Source organism: Hipposideros armiger, unplaced genomic scaffold (assembly GCF_001890085.2).
Source record: "Hipposideros armiger isolate ML-2016 unplaced genomic scaffold, ASM189008v1 scaffold_22, whole genome shotgun sequence".
In the NCBI taxonomy this organism is placed as follows: Eukaryota; Metazoa; Chordata; class Mammalia; order Chiroptera; family Hipposideridae; genus Hipposideros; species Hipposideros armiger.
In genome coordinates, this window is record NW_017731372.1 from 6,046,275 (window position 1) to 6,054,816 (window position 8,542).

Sequence of the window (8,542 nt, forward strand, 5' to 3'; positions counted from 1 at the left end):
CCCCAATTCCCCAATTAAAAAAAAAAAATTGTTACACTTTCTATTTTAATGCAAATTCCAGATCTCATGTCATTTCATCCCTACATACTTCAGTATACACCTCTAAAGAATACAGTACTTTATAAAGTGGACGTTAATTTCAGTTTCTTTTAAACGTATATTTTTCCTTTTGTTAATTTAACATTGACACTTATTGAACAGCATATATTGTACTTACATCCTTGAGATTCAATGGAGCCCAAATTTGTTAGTGTTTATTTTTTTCTTTCATTTAAGATGTGCGTGTTTTTGTTTACAAAAATGTTCTAAAATTTTACATCAAATTTTCTCATAGGTAGTGTAGGCTATCAGAGCTAAAATGAAAGTAGAATCAATAATTGAAATGGAATCTTACATCATTGAAAATAAATACTAATACGCTAGTCTGCCACTTTTCTTTATATTCTCTGTCATAAATCTAAAATTGTTATTTTGCCAAAATGTTTGAAGTCAGTGTTTAAAGTTATTTTTAGTGACTTGACTATTGTGAATTTATTGCAGACTTTTGAATCAGCTGTGCAGGAGAATGTCAGCATTAATGGGCAAGCATGGCAGGAAGCTTCAGATAAGTCTTTCATGGGTATGTGATTTAACTTTTTCCCTCTGTCATTATTTTCTGAGTTATTTTTGTAGCTAATTTTATTTTTATATATTTATTTTATTTTATTGGGGAACTGGGGAAGGGGAACAGCCACGTTATTCTCCTTCAATCTTAGTTGTGGAGGGCAACTAGCTCAGCTCCAAGTCCAGTCGCCCACCATCCCATGCCAGAGTCAAACCGGAAACCTTGTTGCTAAAAGTGCACGCTCTAACCACTGAGCCATCAGGCTGCCCGCTAACAGCTCTGGGCAGCTCAGCTCAAGGTGCTGTATTCAATCTTAGTTGTGGGTGGGCACAGTCCACCATCTCATGCAGGAGTCGAACTGGCAACCTTGTTAAGAGCACGTGCTCTCACCAGCTGTGCCATCCTGCCACCTGTTGGCAGCTCAGTGGCAGCTCAGCTCGGGTGCAGCTCACTGGCCCATGTGGGAGTCAAACCGGCGACCCTGTTGCTCAGAGCTCGTGCTCTTAACCAACTGTGCCACACGGCCAGCCCTGCTAATTTTATTTTGAATGTTAATTTTTAATCCCCATTTTCAATGTTACTTCCCTTCAAACAATTTTTTTTACTGTGTGGGGGAAGAGAAAACTAATCTAGAAGACTATTGAAGTCATAATCTGAGGAAAACAACACAGTAAATACCTTGATCCTTTATATAGTCTATCTGGCATTCTCAGTAAGACTTTGGTTAATCTTCAAAAGTACTATTGTCAGTAGTTTATTGGAAAAGACTGTAGAACTATCCCCAGATGAAGAAACAGGCCAGAAAATTCCTATGATTAATACCTTATGAATCAAGTTGTATTTTTACAAGTGATCCTTAGAGTAGATAGTGAAGTAGCCTTAGAAGTGTGAAGTTAAACAATAAGAGTACCATATAAAGGATGAGGCCACTATTTGGAGAAACCGCTTTTATGAGACAGAATATTTCCCTGGTCCAAAGCACACTTGATTGTACCCTAACTAATGGTGTTGACATATCTGAAGAAATCAAAGTTTTAGTGAAAAGAAAATGTTTAGTGAAGAAAGGAAAAAATTCAGTAGAAAAATAATGATCAGTTTGGGAAGAGAGTTAGAATTCTCCAGCAATGTCCAGGGAATGGTCTACCCTGACAAGAGAGCCAAAGTGTCGTCTGTCCCCATGGTGATATTACAGAGCTCTGACTAGCATAACTTGATACCACTGCTAACTGTTCTGATTATTCATTTATACCTTCAAGCTGATTCCAAGCCCATCAAGTCACCCTCTGTGGTTATAATTTTTCTCCTCAACATTAAGATAATACTTTATCCAGAAGACTTTACTGTCTAATCTTTGGAGTTATTATAGTAGTTATCTCTTCAAAGTCACCAAAATTCACTTTCTGGTTTATATATTATTATAAAACATTACAAACAATAGCATTGGATTTCTCAAATATTATCAGAGTGATTGCTAGTTAGTAGGGGAGAGGGAGTGTATCAGAATCACCCAGGGGTATTTTCAAACTACACATCCTTTACTGTGTCTTTGTCTGACTCTTGTTCTGTGAAGTCACTTTGGAATTGCTTCATCCTTTGGTCCAGACTGCCTTTAGCGATATGATTCTTCAATTTGTAGATTAAGAAATGTATTTTCTGACAGATTAGCAGCCTGAGTTGAATATTTATTTGTCCCCCCCCCCTTTTTTTTTTTCATTGTAACTGTGAGGGGAAGTAGTTGAGAAACTACACTTTTACATTTTTTCATGGGGACTTGATAAATGCCAGTCACTATGCTAAATGCTGGGAAATAGATGAAAAGACATGGTCCTTACCATTTAGGAACTCATAGTTAATGGAAGGAAATGGACAAGGAATCACTGTTTGGGAAGTGGGAGTAGACCTAACAGAGTACAATGTTAAATGCATGTAATAAATGAGAGTGTGCTAGACAGAAAGCAGGTAAGGAAGGACCTGTGAAGCAAACAAAACAACGTGCAAAAGCACGAAGAAGTGATATGTTTGGAAAATGGCAGAAGTGAATTGGGAAAACTAATGGCAGATACGGCCAGAAGGATAAGTTGGGGTCAGATCACAGAGCCCTATAGGGTAAACTAAGGAATTTGCACATTATCTTGTAGGTAATGAGGAATTGGTGAAAGTTTTTAAAGTAGAACTAACATGAAACGTTTTGTGTTTTAGAAAGCTAACTGCTGGCTGTGTGGGGGATGGATTGGAGAAGGGAAAAATTCAAGGCAGGCAGACCTTAGGGAGGTTATTGCAGTAGTACAGCAAAATATGGTGAAAACCTGCCCTAAGACAGTGGGAAAGGAGAAAGAAAAATATGTTCAGCAGATAGAATGAATAGGATTTGTATCTGATCTAATATAGAAGTAATAAATAAGCTTCACAAGGGTCATAGGTTTTTGCCTCTTTGGTTCACTGAGATTATTACATGAAAGAGTGAATGAATGAATGAATATACGTACAAGTGAAACCAACTTCCTCTCTGCCCCGTAACTATCCTGAGCAGACTTGATTTCAGGAGGATTGATCAGGCACATTAAAGAATTAAAATGTAAGTTCCTTGAAAGCAGGCACTAGATTTGTTTTTCTCATCACTATGTTTTCAACACTTAGCTTGACACATAGTAGGCACCCACACAAATATTCGTTAAATGACTAATTCTTCCCTGCTCAAATTGTTTATACATTTCAGTGTTATAGCTTTATCGTTAGGTGGTGCTAGGAAACCATTTCCCGCCCTACATAGGAGATTTAGCTGGGAGACTTGATTTTATTTTTAAATGATTGTGAAGTAGTACATTATTTCTTTCAGGTTAGTGACTGAACTTTTTAAATGGATAAATTAAAATTTGGGGAGGGCTGCTCATGTAAATGATTTCAAAGTAAGAAATGACCCTCTCACATACTCTCAGAAGATGTAATTTTTTGGACTTAATATTTGTTACATAAATAAAACCTCAATTATCTTTACCCAATATGTAAATATGTGCTGATATGTATCAGCAATGTCTCAAAATGCTTCCAAAAATTTATGTCGTACTTCTCCCCAGTAAAGCTCCTACTTAGTAAAATAAATAAATCCATTTCTAGCATAGGCTTTGACACAGCAGCACACATGAGGTAAGACTAGTTAAAATGAGGACCTAGCTCTTTAGTATTTTTAACTACTCAATATTTGTTACTCTTTGAAATGATTTTCAAAATAAGGTTGATGTGGGGCGGCCGGTTAGCTCAAGTGGTCAGAGCACAGGCTCTTACCACCAAGGTTGCCAGTTCTATTCCCACATGGGCCAGTGAGCTGTGCCCTCCACAACTAGACTCAAAACAACGACTTGACTTGGAGCTGATGGGTCCTGGAAAACACACTCTTCCCCAATAAAGTTTTTAAAAAAATAATAATAAGGTTGATGTATCACCTGCATTCATTTCATCTCTGGTGCTTCATAACTGGGCTCTATTCCAGAGGCCTACTGAATTAAAATTTCTACACTTTTGACAAGTTCCCCAGCTGATTATCATTCTGCTAAAGTTTGAGAATCACTATTTAAAAAGATAGGAAATCAACCAATAAAATGGTTTTAGCTAAATAAAGTCACTATACCTTTTACTTTTTCCTGCCATCTATCCAGTTATGCCTATTTCATATCTAGCTATTCCACTCACTACTACTGTCACAGCTTTGGTACAGCCATTAAAAAGTCAAAACTTGTTAGCATCACTGACATTAAATTGCGGTGTAGTTCTTTTATCATCCTTTTTTCCCTTGTACTTTATCTTGCAGCCATTTAGAACTTTTTCTGTTTCCCCGAGACTCAGTGATCTTGCAAATACTGTATCCTCTGCCTAAAATGCTTCTCCCTATTATTTTTGTTCTTACTTATTTCTATCCAGTGGATTTACACTTATATTTCAAGGCCCAGTTCAAATGTTACTTTCTTTTTAAAGTCTTAAATTCCACAGGCAAAGTTAATGTTTCATTGTTCTGTGTCCTATTAGCATTTTCTTCATACCTCTACTGCATTTACCAAGTTGCTTTGCAGTTATCTGTCTGTTTCTTCCAGTGAACCGTGAGCTCTTAGAGAGCAGAGATCATGATATGTTCTTGGTGTTTCTCTGATTTCAGCCTGGCTTCCCATACGTGCTTAGTAATTGTTCATTGCATAAATGAATCAGTCCCAAAGTGGGGGCATCTGTTAACTTGCCACATTTGTTTTCCTTGATTATTTTATTTTCTAAATTTAGTTTATGTACATTTCCATATAGAATATAAACAATGTGTTTTGAGGAATTTTTTCTTTTTCCCTGTGAAATAGATTCTGATATCAAAGTACTTGAAGATCAGTTTGATGAAATCATAGTAGATATAGCCACAAAACGTAAGCAGTACCCCAGAAAGATCCTTGAATATGTCATCAAAACCATAAAAGCAAAACAAGAAATTCTGGTAAGGTGATTTAACTTTAAAATAGTAAATTTTATGTTACTTTTATTGTATTTATTTTTTATTTTTATTTTTTTAAGATTTTATTGGGGAATTGGGGGAGGGGAACAGCGTTGAGGAATCGGGAAGGGGAACAGACAAGTTGCTGTCCTTTTTGTTCTTCAGTCTAGTTGTGGAGGACGTTGCTTCACTGGCCCATGTTGGTAGTATCATTGCAGTCTTTCCGGGTGAGGCAAATTGGTCGCCATCCATTGGACGGCAGCTCACGAAAGCTCACGCTTGGTGCCGGCCAGTCCCACTGCAGCCTACACGGTTGCTGGCGACTCACGGCAGCCCAGCTCCAGGTCGAGCTGTTATTCACCATCTTAGCTGTAGAGGGTGCAGCATCACTGGCCCTCATGTGAGATCCGAACTCAGGCCCCACTGCTCAGAGCTGGCGTCCCAAGGCAACTCTTAATCAATGCACCACTCAGCTGGCCCTGTTACATTTATTTTATTACACTAAAAAAATTAAAGTATAAGATCCATGTGTAGATAAATGACATTTTGTTTTCTTTGTCTTTTCTTCCTCTATTACTGTTTGTTTCTTGTAAGACTTTTTCCTGTTCTAAGTCACACTAGGTTTTGAACATAACTGATACTAAAATAGAATTTGAAGATGGAAGACTCATAATGACTTTCAAAAACTGAGATCTGGAAGGAAAAAGCCTCTATTTGTCATTTGTGTTTGGCATGTTATTTGTATATGATTATATATTTTGGAAGATGCTTTAATTAAATTGATGATAAAGGTTGAGTACCTATTCATAATACTGAAATTTGCTTTATGAATTGTGTGTAATTTGTTTTGCTCCAAAAAATCAGGATGGGGCAGGAGTAGGTCTGCTGGGAATGGCTTTACCTCTGCGGTGAGAAATACGACAATACGAAATACATGTTTTAGATTCTACTATGCTGTTTGTCCTTAGTTTTTGAAATTAACATACTTCGCATACAAATCTTTCAGTTGCTTTCCTTTCAGGAATTGTTTTAGACAGTAAAGGCAGGTACTTTAAAATATTTTAGTCATTCTATAAGAAAAAATATTTATAAGCAGAATTTTTTCATTTTTTCTTCTGTAGCAGTTAATCCTCAAAGAAATAACCTCACTTCATCTCCCCGCCCCCTTTTTAAAGTTTACTCAGGAAAAACATTCAAAATGTGGTATTTTCCAATATCACATTCCTCATTATAACTACCCCTCCCTCACCGAAGAAAACCTAGTAATCAGTATTTCATAAAAGAATGAAAGTTGGCAGGCCTAGGTGAGGTACTGCTATGGAAGTTTAAAAAGTGGTACAATGGATGGGATGAAGATACTAAAGCCAGCTTTTAAAAAAAAACTTTTTGGCCCTAACTAGTTTTGAGCAAGAGTAAGGAGGAACATTCCCTCTTCCTTTTTGCCTGAATTGTGGACCCTGTACCCACAGGTCTACTACCATGGTCCCAGTCAGTGTATCACAGGATGTGTAGGCTTTAGTGTCGCTGGCATGGTGGTGGCCTAGCCACCTCTCAAAACAAAATTTCTGTGGGAACATGAGTTCTGAGTTCCAAACACTTGTCTTAAAATGAGCTTTTGTAAAACAGTTCATTCATAATTTGGAGACTACCTGGTACTTTAAACACAAAATGTAGTCTCTGTGCCTTTAATTTGTTTGGTTGCTTTTCTTCATACTTTTTTATGGTGTATTTCTTAGTGTATGCAGTAGGTGGCAATACTATAAAAGATATACTTCAGACTTAGTTTGACTGGTGTTTTCCCCTCCCTTCCCTACAGATTTCAGGATCTAATTTTGGGGAGTTTTTTGGTTTGTTTGGGGGTTTTTTGCAAAAGAATGGTACTACACAATAATAATTTATTTGCTTACATTAGCTGAAGGAAATGTTTGTATGAGAGTAAATGGATAAATTAAATCTGTTTTAATTTGTTATGTTTAGAAGCAGTACCACCCTGTTGTACCTCCACTGGACTTAAAATATGACCCTGATCCAGGTGAGTCTGTTCATTTGTGGTAAAAATGAAGCATTAGCTTATAATTTTTATATGTTTTACATAAAACACATAAACATCTTTTTATGGTGTCAGCATCAAGCGTACCTTCCCTTTGATGCCCTAACTAGCTACCAGCCTTCCTTGTTGAGCTCTTCACTAAGGATTATGAGAACCTGCTCTAAACCTACTGACTCCGATCTCCAGGAATAGGACCTAGGAATTTGGACTCTGTGTGAAGCTCTGTCCTGACCTAGACTATTGTAACACCTTTCCATGCTCTAACTTGTGATATATTGTATATCTTCCCAGCTCTGCTATTATACTATCCATTCTCTGCATTACAGCCAAAGTTATACTATTAAAGGACTCATGATGTTACTCCCCAGTGACATTGGTTTCTTATCGTTTACACGCTAAAATCCATTAAAAATATAATGTGGAACTTAAAAAAGATACACACACTTGTTATGCCTTTAAACTCAATTCTGTTTCCATTCAGATGCATCCTCTAAAACAGAGAAATCAAATTGATACAAAGTTATGTAAATCCAGAAACAGAACTGGCATTGCTAAAAATATGGATTACATATATTTTTAAATGGTTCCATTCTCACATTTAAAAATTTGTAACAATTTTCCTTAGAAACCATTTGGAATTTACCTTTGGCACTCAAAAGTACTGTTCTTTCTAAACTATTAGAAAAACAGTTAAGACCTTGATTTATTTTTAAAGGACATTTATACTTATGGCGTTGAGTACCTTACCTTTGTTGAATTCTGAGCTACTTCTTAACATGTCCCCCAGCCCTCCCCAAATCTCCCAAACTAATGGAATAAACTGAGATAGGGAAGTACAAGCAAAAAGACACTCTGAAATTGGTTAAAATCACAGCATTCATTGTGTTTGAAAATAAATATTGACCTAGGACCTAATGCTTAATTGTTATGGTTCACTAAAAAGAGTTGCCAAAGTGCAGTGGTTGACATCTGCTTGTTTTGGTTTTGAACAACATAAAAATAAGAATTGAAACTTGTGGTATTATACTCAAGTATTATTACTTTTTAGATACAGTTAATTCTCTTCTAGAGAAACTTGGTAACCACAGCGGCCTGTTAGCTCAGTTGGTTAGAGTGCAGTGCTCATAACACCAATGTTGCCGGTTCGATCCCCACATGGGCCACTGAGCTGCGCCCTCCACAACTAGATTGAAACAGCTACTTGACTTGGAACTGATGGGTCCTGGAAAAAAACACTCTTCCTCAATAAAAAATTTTTAAAAAAAGAAAGAAACTTGGTAACTGTTTTATCTAAGGAGGAAAAACACATTTACTTAATGATCCTTTAATGGATCATTACATGATTTTATTCCTACCATTCCAATTATGTAGTATTAGAAAAATCTCTGTATCATATGATTCTGATTTCAAAAGTAAGCAAAAG

General features: G+C 36.6%; 1 protein-coding gene across 2 annotated transcripts in view; it reads left to right on the top strand.

Annotated features, from left to right (window-relative positions):
* Positions 1-8,542, top strand: part of NSL1 (NSL1 component of MIS12 kinetochore complex) — a 24,283-nt gene that overhangs the window by 2,689 nt on the left and 13,052 nt on the right. The window contains exons 2-4 of one of the 2 annotated variants that reach the window (XM_019635560.1): positions 541-619; positions 4,942-5,072; positions 7,047-7,101. In XM_019635560.1, the coding sequence (XP_019491105.1) occupies positions 541-619; positions 4,942-5,072; positions 7,047-7,101 (265 nt within the window). The remainder of the gene's footprint in view (positions 1-540; positions 620-4,941; positions 5,073-7,046; positions 7,102-8,542) is intronic. The other variant, XM_019635561.1, reaches the window with a different exon arrangement.